At 39.4% G+C, this 19,335-nt stretch overlaps 1 protein-coding gene across 1 annotated transcript in view; it reads left to right on the plus strand.

The window, feature by feature from the left end:
- nav2b (neuron navigator 2b) overlaps positions 1-19,335 on the plus strand; it is a 98,646-nt gene that overhangs the window by 9,532 nt on the left and 69,779 nt on the right. The window contains exons 3-9 of the mRNA XM_058396719.1: positions 604-656; positions 1,095-1,167; positions 1,493-1,760; positions 4,599-4,708; positions 10,069-11,032; positions 11,848-11,957; positions 17,092-17,203. Coding sequence (XP_058252702.1) covers positions 604-656; positions 1,095-1,167; positions 1,493-1,760; positions 4,599-4,708; positions 10,069-11,032; positions 11,848-11,957; positions 17,092-17,203 — 1,690 coding nt within the window. The remainder of the gene's footprint in view (positions 1-603; positions 657-1,094; positions 1,168-1,492; positions 1,761-4,598; positions 4,709-10,068; positions 11,033-11,847; positions 11,958-17,091; positions 17,204-19,335) is intronic.

The raw sequence follows: 19,335 nt of genomic DNA on the forward strand, positions 1-19,335 counted from the left end.
CCCTCCATCCCTCCATCCATCCATCCATCCATCCATCCAATCAATCTATCTATCCACACAAACATCCAACAATCCCATGATCTATTCATCAATCCATCCATCCTTCCGTCCATCTGTTCTTCCAATTATCTATCTAACCATCCATCCATTTTTTTACCCACTGATACTATTTCCATTTATTTCTTTATAAGATTCCATATTTTGATCCAATAATCCATCCATCTATTCACCTATTTTTGTATGTATTTACATCTATTTTCTCTCTTCATCCATCTATTTACTTACCTATTATGATCTTTGATTATTATTACTATGATTATTCATTCCATCAGTCCACCAACCAATCCATCCATTCCTACATCTATCCTTTATTCATCATTGATGTTGCAATCCATTAATCTGTCCATCAGTCACTGATCCATCCATCCATATATATTTTTTATTCATCCATCCATCCATTCATCCATCCATCCACCCTTCCATCTCCTAATATATGTTTATTAAAAAATCTTTTTTCCAGGTTCGTTTAATTCACTATAAATCTAGCATGTATGAATTTATACAAGTTTGTTGCACTCACCCTGATTCTCTGTCTCATCCAAGCTAACGAGAAGATCGCCGATATCAACGGCTACCCTGAAAGCCGCTCTCAAATGGTAAGCGTTGATTTTATGCTGTGTCTTTAACCCAGAAGAGTACAATACAAGCTATAAATAGAAATATCCCCAGATTCTGTGATTAGATACCAATCATTCTGGTATACACAGAGCTCTGTCTAAAGAGGGGACAGCTTTTAAAAGTGATCTTAAAAGGCCTTGTTATTAAGGACCACACAGGCATCGGTATCCCTAAGTGAAAGAGGGATTTATGTCGTACTGTCACACAAACACACACTCACTCACAGTGGGATAGGGCTAAGAAAGAGTCATAAAAGTAGAGCCGTCCCATTGAGGTCCATCTGCCCTTGACTTCAGACTGGCAGTTACGGAGTGTTATATTCGAACACACATGGCTGTATTAGTGGATGGTTTTCTGAGGTATTTCTGTTTGATGGATGCAGGCTCATAGCATGTGCTTAATGGTGTGTGTTGCAGATTGAGAACATAGATGCCTGTCTTGGCTTTTTGGCAGCTAAAGGAGTGAATATAAAGGGACTCTGTGCTGAAGGTAAGTAGATATGTGTAGGTGTGTGTGTGAAAGAGTGTCTGAAGTCTGAAAGTGTGAAGTTTTGCTAATGCTAATTTCACAATTACAAGCTTACTAGTGAAATTTGCAGCCATGTTAATGCCTGGTTATGGAAATACTAATAGATTAATGTTATAGTAGGTATACTTTAAGACGACAAACCTGCAGCAGATTGACATCCCATTCAGTTCTGTTTTCACAGAATTTCACTCAGGATCCACCATCAGGATAAATGAATCACTGTAGCTGCCAAACTGCTCCTTTATTGATTCCTATGTTCATTTATTTGATTTATTTTTCCTTGTAGAGATCCGCAGTGGCAATCTGAAAGCTATCCTGGGCCTGTTTTTCAGCCTATCACGCTACAAACAACAGCAGCAACATGCATCACTGAAGCAGGCCAACGACGAGACCCACATCCTCCAGGCTGCCTGTGTCCGGAGTGCCAGTCCTGCCCAGGGACACTCCCCTTGGTGCACATCCAATGCACCCCCCTGCCCGGTCCACATCCATGAGCACGAGCAGCACAACACCAGTGCATCTGTGCTCAAGACACAAGAAGACATGCAGTCCAGGTATGAATGGATTAAACACACACACAAACACACACACACACCACTGCATTTTAAATACAATGAAGTATCAGTGTAGTATCACAGCAGTAAGTGGGTTCTAGGATGGGAATTTGGACTTTAAAGAGATAAAACACATATTTTAAATTAGTATATTTTTTAGTTAGATTAAATCATGCAGGCACGTTAGTTCATATCTAAGGGTGTTTTAGGGTATGACCTTTGGTAACCTCATGACTCCATCATGGGGCCATGGAAACATGTGGCCTTAGTAAAATAGGACCCTTGAAACTTTTGCCCCAGGCTACATAGAGTCATGGAAACAGATACAGTGGAACCTCAGCATACGAATGCCCTCTCTTACGAATTTTTGCCATAAGAATTGAAATTTGCATCAGCATACGAAGCATTTTTGGCATATGAACGGACTGAACCAGACCAAACCTTGGCTAAGTTGCCCGTACATCTGGGAGCCGTTCAAAACTTGTTCACATACAGTAAGTGGAATCCAAGCGAAGTCAACCAAAGGGAGTTTACGACTTTTTTTCAGTCGGTGAAAGCTGTGTGAAAGAGTCAACCCATGATACCAACGTCATCTTCAGCATGCGTTCAAAAGCTAGGTGATTTTTTTCAGGTGTTTTTTTTTGTTGACAGATTGGTGGTGTGGGCGGTCCAAAAACATTTTTTAAGCTAAAAAATGTTTAAAAATTTTATGATAATTATCAGGTGCTATTATTACCTTAGGAACTCTTAGGATAATCCTGCTGTATACTATACAATATAATTGTTATATAATAGATATGTAGTCTATGGGTAAAAGCTGACCATCACATCCATATGTGTTTCTTCCCTAAACTGTTGCCAAACAATTTGGATGCTGTAGTATTGCAATTTCCCTTCACTGGAATTAAATTGGAGCAGATGAAATCAAGTGTCCTGGACTGTGCCCTGACTCTGACTCAACCCCACTGAACACCTTTGGGATGAACCGGAACACCTTCTGAACTCCAGACCTCCTCACACCCAACATCAGTGTCTGATTTCCAGTAGCTGAATGATCACAAATCCACACAGACACAACCCAACATCTTTCTAGAAGAATCCAGGTCATTATAAGACCAAAGAGGAACTAAATCTGGAATGCAATGTTGAAAAAGCACATTTGAGTGATGGTCAGGGGGCGCAGATACTTTTGCCATGTACCAGCATACACGTGTGTGGTGGCTTGGAAGAACCCATTAAATTCTGACAGTCGCTTATTGTACACATTCTGTATTAATGACAGTGAATAAAACATGATGAGAAATACAGCCAACAGAATTAATTCATGAATATTTCAGCACTGGTTTGTATCCTGAACAGAGATCGGTTAAGGGGTGAAGGAGATGATGATGATGATGATGAGGTTCATGTTTCAAGGCTGACTTTTCCTCCAGGTGATGAAACGCAGGCGGATGTAATGGAAGCTGATGATCGGAACGATAACTCATTTCCGAGTGTACGCTCAGAACTCTTTGAGAAAGTCTTGCTGATAGGTTGCCATGGTAACCTGTCAGCTCAGGATTAGTTTTAATTGGTTTAAGAACATTTCAGCTGAGATAATAAAAGCTTTAGAAGCCTTTTTAAACTGGTAAAGCCTTTTAGAAGAGTTGGTGATGCAAATCTAATGATTGATTTGTTTGTTTGTTCAAGACATGTGTGGCAGGTGGATGGTTGGCATCTAGAAATTGTTAGCAATGTGTGAAGGAGTGTGTGAGTGTGTGTGATTGTGCCCTGTGATGGGTTGCCACTCTTTCCAGGGTGTCCTACAGCTTGGGATAGATTCCACGGAACCCTGTGTTGGATAAGCGCTACAGAAAATTGATGGATGGATGGATGGATGGATGGATGGATGGGTAGATGGATGGTTGGGTGGATGTATGGGTGGATGGGTGGATAGATGGATGGATGGATGGATGTATAGATGGATACAGTAATTAAACATGGCATGTATAAAATACCAGATTTATGACACCAGCTGGATTTGTGTCAGTCTGTTGGCTGTGAATACATGTTGCTGTAAACATAGACAGTCATTATAATCTTATGAAGGGCTGAATATGAAGGGTTTTCCCAGGCCTCCTCACACACAGCAGACATCACACACACACACACACACACACACACGTTAGATTTCTGATCTACTGTCTCTTTTTATAAACCCTCTCTTCTCTTTCTTAACTTCTTTTCACATAAACATTTATTATTATTACTTTTTCTTGCTGGATTGATCTCTTCTGATCTCTTTCTTGTCTCCCGATTTCCATCTTTATATCTCATCCATCCAGAGGCTCATCTCCGAGTAAATCTCCCAAGCAGAGTGCGGCTCCGAAAAAGTCCAATAGGTCAGCTCCACAGTGTTCAGTAAACTCCACAGTGCCAAATAATGCATGACCTCCTGCACTTGTACAAATGCTGCGTGTAAGCAAGATCGCTCTGTGAGTGTGTTTGTGTGTGTGTGTGTGTGTGTGTGTGTGTGTCCACATAACTGCTATCCCCCTGCCGTTATTGGTACACTACCTCCCTCTAGCTGTGAGACCATGTTACTGTAACGCCTTCAGGTCCAAGGAAGCATGTGAAACATCTGAATGGTTGATTTGTTCCTATTCATATGATCAGAAGGTGACATTAAGGAAAAATAAACAAAACTTAAGCTCTTTTCTGCAATTAGCAAAACGAGAATGTTTAGCTTTTACCAGTAGGTGATTATCGAAAAGAAAAGTAGAAGAGCGTAGTGTAGTTTTTGAGAACTAAATCTAAGATGAGTGTGGTTGTATTTGTGTGTGTGTGTGTGTTGTGTAGATTACCAGGTCCACCAATCCTGCCCAGGAGATCCAACAGCAGACGCAGCCAGAGTTTCATACATCGTGACGAGTCTAAAACCCCGGTGTTAACCTGCTCGCAGCACACAGGTACACAAAAATCCTCTTTGTGCTTAATGAAATATGAGTGTTTATTCTGAAGAGTTAAAAATATGAACAGGGATCATTTCACTTAGTATAATAAGCAGTAAAGCCGGAAATGTAATTAGAAACGAGTGAATGGTTGTGGATTAAAGTGTGGGGTGACACCAGGTTTTTGCTTCAAAACCAAACAACATTGTGTTGCTTTTGAACCCATGGGCTTTTAAGTAGCACCTGCTTGGCCTTCTATTTGAAGACCTTGATTTTGAAGTGTGTGTGTGTGTGTGTGTGTGTGTGTGGTCAAAACACTTTTTTTAAGCATTTCAAATTTCAGGGTTGAGTCCTAATTTTTTGCATTCTATTTTTTCAAGAGAAAAATTACAGAGTGTAAATGAAGGTTGCTTTTATTGTGTGTGTGTGTGCGTGTGTGTGCGTGTGTGTGCGTGTGTGTGCGTGTGTGTGCGTGTGTGTGCGTGTGTGTGTGTGTGTGTTAGAGAGAGAGAGCACATTCTCTCAGCTGCAGCTGGCTGTGGTATGCACTCATTCACTGTCCTTTGATTCAACTTTAATTAAAGAGTGAGTGAGATAAAGAAAAAGAAGTGAGAGAGAGAGAGAGAGAGAGAGCTGTTATAATGAGAGTGCATGATGGAAAAAAAGGAAAAGGAAGGGAATGAATGAGGTTGGTGAATGTGCATTCATGCTCTTGGACTAATTTACAGAAGGATACAATGGTGCTATAATATAAACTGGGACTTCAGCCTGAAACACAACATGGTCAGTTTCCTTTAAAGTCCAGACAGGAAACTAGCCAACGATGTCAACCAGTACACACAACATCACCACGGCTCTGACGCAGGGTGGACAGTTATTCATTGATTTTCCACTGCTGAATCAGGACCTTATTTATTTTGTGTGTGTGTGTGTGTGTGTGTGTGTGTGTGTGTGTGTACATATATAAGAGACAGTAAAGTGACACGCTAAGTTTAAAAAAAGTGAGCATGAGCGAACACCTCAGGTTCGGCCACACCTGTAGAACTCCCTTCAGAGCCTCGTGCTTGTCTCAGTTTGGATTATAGGCTTGTGAATTTCCCTGGTGAAATGATATTGGGTTTATTCCATGTCCTGAGTGATGATGTGCCTCATCTGTAATTTGGAGATTTTTCACAAACCCTGAGGGTGAACCTCAAAGCCTCAAAGGCACTTTGTGCTCTTTAGCTTTTGGCTCTAAGAGCTCTTAGATGCTCCAGGTGTTCACTAACTTGCCCGGATCTGTGTGGAATTTATCCATGGGATGATTTATCCTGGAGTGGATTTCTATCATTTTATTATATTTGGCTCACATTTTTTAGCTGGTGGTTTTGCAATCTATGTGAAAAATGTATTAATTATTATTGTTTTTCTTTTGTTTTTATACAGTACATCTGTCTGACCTTTTGCTTGGTAAGGAATTAAACACTTAGGGGCATGCTGTTACAGGAAAAGAATCATTGACTCTGTGGTGTGATGCAGCCTGAGGCAAAGTGGAGGTGATAATTTTCCTGTAGCATTTTATTCCTTTTATACAGCAGCAGTTATTTGCCAGTGATTACAAATTGTATATAATTATAGTCGTTTATATAATGATGTGGAATGTGCAATTAGTTTCTGTAAACAGCTTCTCTAGAAGTCTTGCTCTGGAAGTTAATAAGTCAGAAGAAAATCCAGGTAGTTACTGAGAAATCACAACGCAGAAAGTCGTTCGTGAAGACTTTCACGAGGAGGAAAACCTCCGAGTAAATTAACTGAATCACTGAAAATGGAATCACAGGGGTACAAGGTGGGGGACATGCTGGAGAGCCCATCACAGGGAACACACACACACATACACACAAACACACACAAACACACACACACACTAGCAACACTTTAGAGATACTAATCAGTCCACTATGCATGTCTTTGGAACGGAGAACCCAGAGGAAACCCCCTATGCACAGGAAGAACATGACAGCTCCACACACACAGGGCGGAGGCTGGAATCAATCCCTCAACCCACTAAGCCAGTTTATTTTAAATCTCTGTAGTACTAGTTTAGGGTTATGCAGAGTCTCCACTGAAAAAGCCTCTATAACATATTCAAACTACTGCATTAATATAAGCCCCGTCTTTATCTTGCCAGAAGATTCCTTTACACATCCTGACCAATCAGATTTGAACATTCAGCACAAACTGACTAGCCGACATGCTAACAGCAATTACAGGTCAAGCGTTCCAAACTGAGCTTAAAGAGATTCACGTTAAAAAAAGTTGAAACATGACGAGTGAATTCAGATCTCAGTTTTATTGTGTTAATGCCTTCAAGTAACATCAAGAAAAGCAACAAAATTGATTCCCAGCTAATTCCAAGTGTAGGTAAACTTTTGGAAGTATAGTGTATATAACACTTAAGTATATAAACATTAACAGAACGTTTCTGTAGCATTGTTGATGTAACTTTTATTTCGAAGCAGACTCGTCAAATTGCATGTTTTCTGAATGTTATTTTTCTAACCTTCCTAGAACCAGTTGGATTTGGTACATTTGTAAATATTCGGATAACATTCTATGTTCAAATTCGTGGGAATTTTGGGGTTTTTTTTGTTTAATAGTTGTAGAATATTGTGTTTGAATATAACATTCCATTGTAAACCAAACCATCATTTCTTTACTTTTTTTTTTTTTAATTTTCATAAAAACCTTACTCTGCCAGCTAGATCATCAAATGTGTGGATTAATATTCTCTGATTATTCTCTTTTGTCTTCTGATGATTTCCTGTCTGATTTTATTCTTGGCTTGTTAATGATCTTGCACTTGATTGTCAGTCTGTAAAGGAAAAGCAGAGCTAGTTCCACCTCCTCGGCGCTCGATCCGAATCCATGCTTTTCAGTCCACTTTACTCTCTGAAGTTTACTTTTCTCAATGGTTGACTAAACACTTACATTTTCCATAACCGACATCATCTGGTGTGTTCAGAGTATCACCACATTTTCCAAAACCTCAAAGGTGCCTTTAAGCATTGTCACTCCCATGTAGTTAAACGGTGCTTTTGAACTCCAATAGAGAGCGGCTTTCATGCCCTCGTTAACATTTGAAAGTGGGCATTTGACCCACTTTCTGTGTGTGTGTGTGTGTGTGTGAATGGGCACCCATACAGCAGCTGCCAAAGTGTCCTTTACAGTAGCCGAACAAGCAAATAATCGCACTTAACATTCCTTTCTAGTCCATCTTCTCAAACACTTTAGGTCTATTGTGGATTCTGGGGCTTCTCATTACAAAGGTAAGAAAAAAATGAACATTATAATAAACATCCATCGGACGGTTCGGGTTGGAAAAAGACCGGGCAGTACATCACATCTACCAGAGAGTGACTTTTTTTTTTGTTAAATTTTTTTCAGGTTGTACAAAAGTGATAATGATCATTTTTGCAAAAATGTAAGTTTTACAGTGTTCTGAAAGTGTGATTTGTGCTTAGTTTTTCTCTCACTGGGTCTTGTTTGGAAGAATATAGGAGTTTAACATGAATTTACAACAGTTAAAACTTAATGGTTGTTGATTACAATCCATGTTTTTTTGTCAATAAAATGTTTCAATATGTCACAGAAACAGCCATAATGTTCAAATCACTGTTCGACTAAAATCTATAGATTTTTAATAGATTCAATTAATAAATGTTTCTAAACTTAAGCTAATACAGTTTTGTTCACATTTGTCCAAACAATTTTACAGAGTGTGCCCGATCTACACCAGTTGTTTTGTTTATTTTTCCTGATGTTCACATGAACACAACCTTATTTCTCCAATTAAATTAAACAGACCGCCTCATTTATTCCTTGAAGTGACACATGGGTCATCTGGGTTCTGTGAGCTCTCTTTCACTCGAGGAGCTGAACCAGGAAAAAGAAAAAACCCTCTCAAAAACAAACCCACTCCTGCTTTCTGTTTGGGTTTGAATTTGAGTTTTGAGTACTTGGCTTATACCCCGGACGTTTCCTCTAACGGCCTCACTCGTGTAAAAATAGTAAGTGAGTAGTGAAGTGAGGACTTTGCTAACCTTCGGTGTAAATACTGGGTTATTAGCAGATTATTAAACTCAGAAACAGGTCTGGATGTGTGTGAGGTGAGTTTGAATTATTAAAGTATTAATGAATTTGTCATATTAGTAAGGTTTCTTACAAGAATCAGATATTTAAAGCTTTCTCTATTGGGTTCTTTCTGTTAATAGTGATTTTAATTGCTATTGGTTGTTGCTATTTCTGGGAATGTTATATACAAAATTATAGTGTGAGTAGAATATTAACGTTTTTCTGTTTGTTTGTTTGTTTGTTTTTTACCAGAGGCCAAAAATGGACTTGTTTTGTGGTGTTCATGTTCAGCATTGAATGTTTTTGTCATGTTTCACTCCATAGTGGAGGTTAATATGAAGCTCATGTGAAGGTAGACACTCAGGATTTTAAGAATTTGTAGTGTTTCAGAAGGATTTCTGTTTTCTCTAGACTTCTAGGGGCGATATATTCATAGAAAAGTTAAAAAAAAAATCAAACCCATTTCTGCTCTCTGAGATGCTCCAAGTGCTTGTTCATAAATCTTCAACTTCAACCAGTAAAATTCTGTGTAAGGTTATCCACCAGAGGGAGAAACACAGGTCTGAAATTCACTGAAAGCCAACAGAGTCCTGACTCGTTTTATATCAGACTTGCAGAGATAAATTCATTCATTTTGTTTTTACTGATTGAAAATAATATCAGTATGTCGATTTCCATTCTGAAGGCAAAAAAGGGTTAAAAAGATTTCTCTGTAAATGTGAGGAATAGAAATCTAGCACACTATGATCCTCTCTGCCTTCTGTGTGAACCATTATAAAAACATTTATATTTTTAATTTTTAACTATTTAATAGTACCTAAAGAGGGACATGTCTTTCAGTGGTCTTTATTAGTAACTCATTGGGCACATTCCAGTGCCTATTTTTAAGATCCCAGGAAGATTTTTATATCGTAGTTCCAAGAACATGGATAGTTTCTGCTCCAGGGTTTTATCTTGTTTTCTATAAAACATGCATTATTAGGGTTGCAGTACTGAGTTTGGTTAAATGCTCCATAGTTTCATAGAACGACAAACCCACCCCCTTTTTTTTTATAATTTGTGATGAGTGAAGTTTGGTTTCTATCAGAACATGTGTCCCACTGAGGTTTTGGGGATGTTTTGAGGAATTCCAGTGTACTAGAGTTCTTTACTTCCTCAAATGGTTTTTAAGGCTTGGTGGGAACATGTTTAGCATTCCTGTTATATATCATCATCATCATCATCATCATCAAGAAGTCAACTCCATTGTCTCAATTTTCCTTCTACAGATAAATCGAGTCCATCTTCAGTAATGGTTGACCAAGGACCTCCCAGTTCTCCAGTTCTTCCATCCAGCAGCACCACTGGCAACACCAGTGCAAAAGGATGGAGGAGCAAGTCTCTCAACGCCAAGCACAGTGCCACCTCTTCTATTCTTTCCATCAAACAGCCCACCTCAGCTTCCCTGGAGGTTCCTCCTAAAGTCATTGCCCAAAAGTCCATGCTAGACAAGCTGAAACTCTTCAACAGCAGACCCTCATCTCGAGCATCCAGCGTCACATCTCTAGAAGATCCTGAAGCTTCCAATCCAGATCCGAATGAAGCAAACATTTGTCCTGTCCATCCTGAAGCCCATCTGGGAACCCAGCAACATGCCATGGTGAGCAATTCCAGTCCTAATGCGGCTCTGAAAGGTATTGCACAAAGGACGCTGGGCAGGACTTTGGTGCCCAAAATCAAGGCTGCTGAGAAGGACAAAGAGAAAATAAAGACAAAAGGTAAAGATAAAACAACAAAACGATCTTCTGGTGTTGAGCAAGAACGGATTATGGAAGAGCAAGAAGAAACCAGGGCTGAACCTTCAACATTGGCTGATGGTAAAAAATCCAGTTTGATTCCCAAAGGAACCAAAAGCCAAAGCAACGCTAAGAAAGAAGGCTCATCACAGAGTGGTATACCCAAACCGGGGCAAACCGCTAAGAGCTCAGGGATGGCAAAGAACTCAGGCACTCTACCTGGTGGAAAAGTGGAGCATTCCCGTGGTTTCAGAGCTGGAGGTGCTGCACTGGTGCAGAAATGTCCACTGGAAAGCAAGAACTCTAACTCTGCTTTGAGTTTGCTGCAGACGGAAGGACGGCCAAGCCAAAACAGCTCGAGTAACATCGCTCAGACCAGCAATACCAACAACATTCAGCTTCCTCAAACACAGCACAACCATCCCAACACGGCTACAGTCGCCCCTTTCATGTACAGGTCAGATGGTAGAGTCCATTATGGTGTCCACATCTTCACTCCCTAATCAGAATCCGTGTACAGGTCGGCTTATAGACTTCCCGAGAGTTATAAAGCTCCCAAAAAAATTAAATCAAGTAAAATTAAAGAAAATAATACAGCAGTAACTTCATCATTACACAAATCTAGCCAGCTTCAGCAAAAGTGCAGTTTACAAAAATTAATCTGAATTAGAGAACAGCAGAAAGCACAGTTTAAAAACCTCACAAAAAATACAAATAATGCAAAATAAAAACAGCAAAACAGAATTGATATAAATGAAAAAAAAAATGAACAGACATAAAGAAAGATGCTAAATTACTTACTCTTAAATACTCAGAACAAAGATACAGCAAATATAAAACCTAAAGTAAAAATCAATGTATTTTTCAAAGTATTTTGAATTAAATATCCAAACAAAATGGAGTTAATTAATAGAAATTCCATTAAAGGAAAATAATGCAAAATTAAGTAGTTAGACATTAAAAACAAAACACCAGCAAAAGTAAAATATTAAAAGAATTAATGAGCAAAAATAGAAATAAATACCTAAACAAAAATGGATAAAAATAGAATTAAATATATCTAACTAAATTGGAATTGCTAAAACAAAAAAGAGTGGCATTCATATAGTTAATACTAATACAGATTAAAAAATAACTAATATTTAAAAGAAAAAATTAATAGAATAAAATAAAGGTAAAAACAAAAAATAGAACCTATTAAAGCAAAGCTTTGCTAAATTGCTAAGAGACAGTGATGAATAAATGTTATTTGCTTATTTTTCTTCATCGTAGGTCTCAGACAGATGTGGATAAAAGCAGCGTGACTGAGGGAGGAGAAGAGAAGAACGAGAGATCGGTCCTTCACAGCAGATCCATTCACACGTCTCTGGAAAGCCTGAGAGGTACGAGGCCTGGAGCTAATAAAAATGGGAAAACTGGGATAAACAGGGCTAGGCTGCTATGAGAAAAAGGCTAGTTTCTGCTGCCACTAGAGGGTGCTGTAGTACTTTAGCTAAATGTATATAGCTAGCTTGGTGAAAGCTATGTCAATGTCTGGCTAATATAACACCAGGAAATTGTCACTGGACAAAATGTAGCAAAAGATAAATAGTTAAATATATATATACATACATACATACATTATGTTGCCAAAAGTTTTGGGACACCCCTCCAGATCATTGAGTTCAGGTGTTGTTTTTCAGGGGTTGGGCTCGGCCCCTTAGTTCAAGTGAAAGGAACTCTTAATGCTTCAGCTTCATACCAAGACATTTTGGACAATTTCATGCTCTTTGTGGGAACAGTTTGGGGATGACCCCTTCCTGTTCCAACATGACTGTACACCAGTGACCAAAGCAAGGTCCATAAAGACATGGATGAGTGAGTTTGGTGTGGAGGAACTTGACTGGCCTGCACAGAGTCCTGACCTCAACCCCATAGAACACCTTTGGGATGAATTAGAGTGGAGACTGTGAGCCAGACCTTCTCGTCCAACATCAGTGCCTGACCTCACAAATGCGCTTCTAGAGGAATGGTCAGAAATTCCCATAAACACACTCCTAAACCTTGTGCAAAGCCTTCCCAGAAGAGTTGAAGCTGTTATAGCTGCAAAGGGCGGGACAACTCCATATTACATTCATGTGCATGTAAAGGCAGACGTCCCAAAACTTTTGGCAATATATACCTTCCTAGAAAAATGGGAAAACTATTTAGCTAAGCTTTATTTTAACAATGCTAAACGATTAAAAACTGCTTTTTTTTGCTGCAGCTAGGTACTTAATTATGTATACATAGATAGTTTGCGAAAAACAACATACAAATTATGTGTCTGGCCAACATAACACTAAGAGGTCATTGCTGGGCAAAAATAACTAGCTAGCTTTATATATATATATATATATATATATAAAATCACAGTTTATCACTGCTGTAGCTGAATGTTAGCTATGTAACCTATGCAGCAAGTTAGCTCAAAAATGTAACGTGGATGACGTTCTCAAGGGGGTCACCTGGCCCACATCCTCCTACGGTTTGTTTTGTCACGTGCTAGAGAAGAATAGAAGTAAATACAAGAAGTCTTTAACCCTGTGGATTTCACAAATGGGCCCGAGAACAATGCTTAAGTCAACACTTCAACTCTGCAGTCTGTTCAAGCGGTAGAGTGTTCAAGTCTGATCTAAATTCCGCAGGAAGAACCCGGATTTGGTTCTTTTGCGTGTCCTGCATCTAGCTGAGCAAGTCCCACAGCGCTGGTGTCTCACTGGACACGGAAAGAAAAGAAGCTCATCTGCATGATAAAGGCTGTGGATGTCAAAGAGTTGCCAAGACCGATCAGTGTGTGTGTGTGTGTGTGTGTGTGTGTGTGTGTGAGAGAAAGAGAGTGTATGTGTGTTTGTGTGTGTGTGTCATGGGGTCATGTGAGGTCATGTTTGAGAGACGGAATGCGCACACAGTTTATATGTGTAATAATTCGACTGGAGCCAAGTGTTAATTAGTGCGAGGCTTTGCTTGTACTATATATGAGGTAGTGTGAGAGTGAGGGTTTGGAGGCGTGGAGGTCTTTTCTCAGTCTGACAGTCTTCTGTAAGACCAGAAAGTCACCCTGCAGGGGAAGTGTGCTGGCGCGGAAACTGGAACGCCACTTAGTTTGGCTTTTCCCCTCTCCCTGTCTCTCTCTCTCTCTCTCTCTCTCTCAGTTTCCCTCTCTCCCGTTTTTCCATGGAGGAGAGGAAAAGGGAGGGCCGTCCGTGCAAGAGCTTTACCCACCGATCACTCGTTTACTTTGGAAAAAAGCTAGCACATGTGTCAGAAAACCCATCCGTTCCTCCCGGAAGCGTAGAGGCACAAGATATCGGAGTCAGGAGACAAGAATAATCCTCACACACTGCGAGAGGAAGATCACTGAGCACATCCAGAATGGAGCCTGAAATCCACAAAGGCAGAAGTGATCCTGAAGTTCCAGGAAGCAGAGACAGCATCTCCTTAAACAGTCACAGCATGTCAGAAATCTCAAGAGGAAGTTTTAAGGATGAAGCTCCAGACTGGTTGAGTATCTCAACAGGATCAGAAGAAAATTCCTGCGGAGGTCCAGCAGAGGAGAAGAACATGTCTGAGACAGCCGAAAAAGCGAATAAGGAGCCTGAGGCCGAGCACAGGCGGGGTCACGTGTACCAGCTGCATCTAAACCAACACACAGGTGCATGGGAAAGCATCGCACGTGTCAACGAGGAGATCCTCCTGACCATGCTGGATATTTACGAGAACTTCAAGAGTAAGGCGATATGCTAGTGTGTATAATCACACACTATATATTTATATAGAAAGTTGTGTGGATATGTGACATATCTTATCATCTTTTGTTTCATTTTATACTGCTTTGCGTTTGTTTTCCACACCAGGGGTTTAAATGAAGAACCTTCAAGTGACCCAGGCTAGAAAAAAGCAACAGAACAGAGTATATAAAAATATCACCTTTTAATATCTTCCTAACCTAAATATGCAAATAATTGTTGACGTCTGTGTTTAATTCTCAAATCTGATTGTTCAGAAATTGATTAATATTCTTTCATAATTCTTTATGCACTCCTTCTAATACTTGACGGTTCGATTCATGTCTCCATCCTCTGCGTGTTAGAGTTTCATTTTCTCTGCCTGGTTTCCTCAGGGTTCTCCGGTTTCCTCCCCTAGTCCAAAGACCTTTGTTGTAGGCTGTATGGCATCTCTAAATTGTTTGTAGTGTGTGCATAGTTGTGTGATTGTGTCCTGCAATCTGTTGGCATCCGGTCCAGGGGGCCCACCCTCCTGTGTTCTGAGTTCCCTGGGATAGATTCCATTCTCCCTGCGACTCTGTGTAGGATAAGTAGCACAAAAAATGGATGGATGGATGAATGGTTGGATACAACTCATTTTCTTGAAATGACATTTTACATAACCTACAGCTAAGAATAAATACTGTGGAACCTCAGCATACAAATTAATCCTTTCCAGCCGCCCAAAAATATGACCAATATTCCCAATACGAAGCGTATGTAAACTGTATGGCTGCTTACAAAGAACTGACCCAAGCCAAGCATTCCATGTCAAGGCTCCTCACAGGAATTTGTGCCACCAAGCTTGGGCTAAAAATAGAACAGACCACCAACGCCACCAATCTGTCAACAAAAAAACACCCCAAAAATCACCTAGCTTTTGAACAAATGCTGAAGGCGATGATGGTATCGTGGGTTGACTCTTTCACACAGCTTTCACTGAAAAAAATTCATAAAATTCATTAACTGGCTTTGCTTGGCTTTCACTTGACGCTAACAAGTTTTGAACGACTCCAGGACGTACGCGCAATTTAGCCGGCGTTCAGTTTGATTCGTTTTGCTCGTATGGTGAAAATTCTTCGTATGCCGATGCAAATTTCTTCTTTTTTATGAAAATTCATAAGGATTTCACTGTAGATAAAAATGTGCTGTTACTTAACAAACATAGAATTGATAAGATGGTGAATCTTTCTGTAAGGAATTATTTATTTAATTTTCCTGGAAGGAGTCTCCAGTGTTGCTCCATAAGCTCCTTACATTACACAAGTTTCCTCCTGAGAGTCTTGAAGACAGAGGACCTGATGAAGATGAACAAAAACAGGAGTTTGGACCTTCCACATGTGTTTAATGGATGTTCCATAACATTTAAAGTAACTATAAATTGAGAAAAATGATGCTTTTTGAATGAAAATAATGTTAAAGTTTTGATACTCCTTAATATATGAAATAATCTGAATTATTGATCAACTGCTGTGGCATTACAGGAATAAACTACAGCACACCAAATTACATCCTAACTCCTGCTAGATTTAAATACCCACTTCCTGCTTCACTAGCTTTTGTGAAATAAAGTGTAAAACTAAACCTTTAGCTACTTCTAAAAGATCACATTTAGCAGCCTGAAGTTTAACTAGCTAAAGAATTCATTTGAAATCAGCAGTGAGCTGATAATACACAGCAGGGGCACTGCTAACATTAGGTCATGCTAATTAGTTTTGGAGCAACTAGCATAGTTAATGCTAGACATTACAGGAGAAAATCAATTATAGATAATGTTATAACAACTACCCAGCTACAATTAGCATTATTAGAGCTAGCTTCGACAGGTGCGATAATTCTTCTGTTAGTTAAACGAGTCTGCTGACAAGGGCTAGCTAGTTAAGGCAGATTTTATAGATCACACAGTAGATGTGCTTTTCACAACGAAATATGCTAATGTGCTAAAAATCTTTAAAAATCATATTAGCTACACAGATTAATGTGACATATTTGAATAACAAACTTCAAGCAGATGACATGCCTTCATCATGGTTAATTATTCATGGAGCTACAAACCCTGTCCTTCTGTAAGTTCTTTTCATGCTCCTCTCCAGAGGTGTGAGCAAGGTGCTAGCCAAATGTTAGCATTAGCTTGAAATTCTGAATGGCGCTGTTTGTGCTAGTTTGGCAGAATGTACATGTAACCATTAGTCTTTCCTCAACATGCTTTTCACAGTCTGTGTGTGTGTGTGTGTGTGTGTGCATGTGTGTATGTGTGTGTGTGTGTGCATGTGTGTGTGTGCATGTGTGTGTGTGCATGTGTGTGTGTGTGTGTGCACAGACGACTGTGTGGTCTTCTGAGCTCTTTGTGAACCCCTCATGATCATAATCCGAGCAGCCAAATCCCCCCCCCCCCCCGACACCAGGACACAGTGTTGTGTTTATTTGCAGAAGTCTTATTTGTGCAGACTGAGGCTGATCCTGTTAGCATTAGCGCTCTCTTAATAGGCACAAAAAACTCTTTTAGCTAATGCTGGGTGACTTACATCATATTTCTTTATTAGTATTAGAGAGAGAGAGAGAGAGAGAGAGAGAGGGCTAGCATTGTGTAACATTGTGAATTGATTAGCATTTCTGGTTCTGAGTGATATATTAGCAACACCGGCTTTCACTTTATAACAATTTTGGGAAAATGGTGTACAGCATAGTAGAACAACATATCAGTTTAAACTGAAATGGTTTGTCTCTCCAGGTGAGGATTCTGAGAGCAAGAGACTGAGGACTGTGAAGAACATCGCCGATTTGAGACAAAACCTGGAGGAAACCATGTCCAGCCTGAGACAGGTCACTCATATCAGTCACAGGTAAGGTGCACACACACACACACACACACACACACTGAAAACAGGAAATACCACCAACAAGAGGCAACAGTTCTAGTCCTGGGTCATTCAAATCTGAGATAAGTGATGGTGCAAATAGAGATATCCAAATTGAGATTTTATGCAAATTAGCCATGATGCAGCAAACGGATGCCTCAAATGATTCCGTGGTCCAATCATATAGCTCATATGGTCCAATATATTTTTTCAATATATTTTTTCAATTGAAGATAGCATATCATGGTTTCATCTTATCTTATAATTATATAGAGTTAACATTGTGACTTTTTTGTGGGTTGAGCTTAGGTGGAGGCAGAAAGATTTCCCTGACCACTTTACAAGCACTAGTTATCAAGTTTTGTTAGTTTGATTTTAAACAATGACTGGTCAAAATCCAAATTTATCTGACTGTGCTAGGTCACTCACTGAGCTTCACACGGCAAGCAGTAGCTGAGAGCTCAGAGCTCAAGTATTTTGACAGATAAAACTTAAATGTTTCAGCAGTTTTGAGAAGTAAAAGAGCACAAAACACATCTTGTTGATTTGTCTAGTTGATGGTATGTGTAAATGGTGTTGCGTGGTAATATTCAGTATATCTATGTGTGAGATTAGCTACAGTGCTGCTAGTTCCACCTCTAAATACCATACAGTCTGGTTGCATGTGAATATAAACGTTTGAAGAAAGCACATTATTTCCTGTCCAGTGTCACCCAGATGAGGATAAGGTTCTCTTCTGAGCCTGGTTCCTCTCAAGGTTTCTTCCTCAGATTTTTCCTCACTGCTGTCACCTCAGGATTCTTATTATGAGAAATGTTAGAGATAAATAGCAATTTAACTTTATGATTTTTTCACTGTATCTAAACTTCTTTAAAGCTGCTTTGAGACAATGTCCATCATTAAAGGCGCTAGACAAATGAACTAAATTGAATTGAATCAGTTTTATACAAGTGGAACCTGGAACTAGTGGCCAATTTCAAACTGGTGCCAAAGTTTTTGGTAATTTGTCCGCACACGTAGTATAAGCTCATACCTGAGAGAATGTATATCGTAGCTGCGGGTGTATGGGTGTGTGTGTGTGTGTGTGTGTGTGTGTGAGCGTGCGTTCTGCTTAAAATGATGATAGCGATTTACAGTAAAGCCTTCTGAGTCAATGTGGAGCCAAGAGTGGAAATCTAAGCAGCAACTGGAACCATATGGCTTTATATAATACACCAGACTGTTGGGATTTGTCTAATCCGTCATCTGACTGAGCCACAATGCTTTAACTTTGACTTTAAATTCTCCTAAAGATCACCCAGACTGAACTTATTAAAAGAAAGACGCTAATAGAGTGTCAGTTTCGTGACGTTCGGGTTATTTATAAAGAGACTACCTCTTCTGGTTTATGTATACTGTCTGACAACAGCACGCACTAGAACATTTATAAGTTCAACTTGCAGCTAAAAATAACTTTGTTTAATCACTGAGAAGCCTCAGAAGCCAAAAATCTGTTTTTAGGATTAGCTTTTGCTTCATTTCAACAAAAAAAATTGGTCACTTTTTGACAGTTTTCTTCTCAGACACCATCATTCACCATTTTGTTTGTAGCCACAAGAACCAGAGCATAACCACATCTCATTAAGTCTCTTATAACCAGCTGATGGTTGAAAATATCCGGTTCTTTATACAGTCTGGCTTGATGATCAACAGGTGAGTCCGAGGACGTTTAACGAATAGAACTTTGCGTGGTCTTTAGCCACACCCACTTCATGATACTGACTCTGCCCACATCCGCACGTTGAAGAAATATCAAATCTTGCAGCATTTAATTTTATTTACACTATACATACACTATATGATCGCCTATAGCATGTGAATGGACTCTAGTCCACTTTCCAACTTTCGCAGTAAGTAAGCACCGCGATTTTCCACATCATTCATCCAAATGTACTTTTCGCTCCTAATTTCCATCCACAGCTTAGCTGTTTATCTGCTAGACTGAACTGTATGAATTTTTTAACTGTCTGTATAAATATGCCCAAGTCATGCATGGTGTAACTGATTTTCTGATATTTAATTATTTATTTAGGTATTTGGGTTGGGCAATTTTATTTCCCCCAGATTTTCACCCATAT

Source organism: Hemibagrus wyckioides, linkage group LG08 (assembly GCF_019097595.1).
Source record: "Hemibagrus wyckioides isolate EC202008001 linkage group LG08, SWU_Hwy_1.0, whole genome shotgun sequence".
NCBI lineage: Eukaryota > Metazoa > Chordata > Actinopteri > Siluriformes > Bagridae > Hemibagrus > Hemibagrus wyckioides.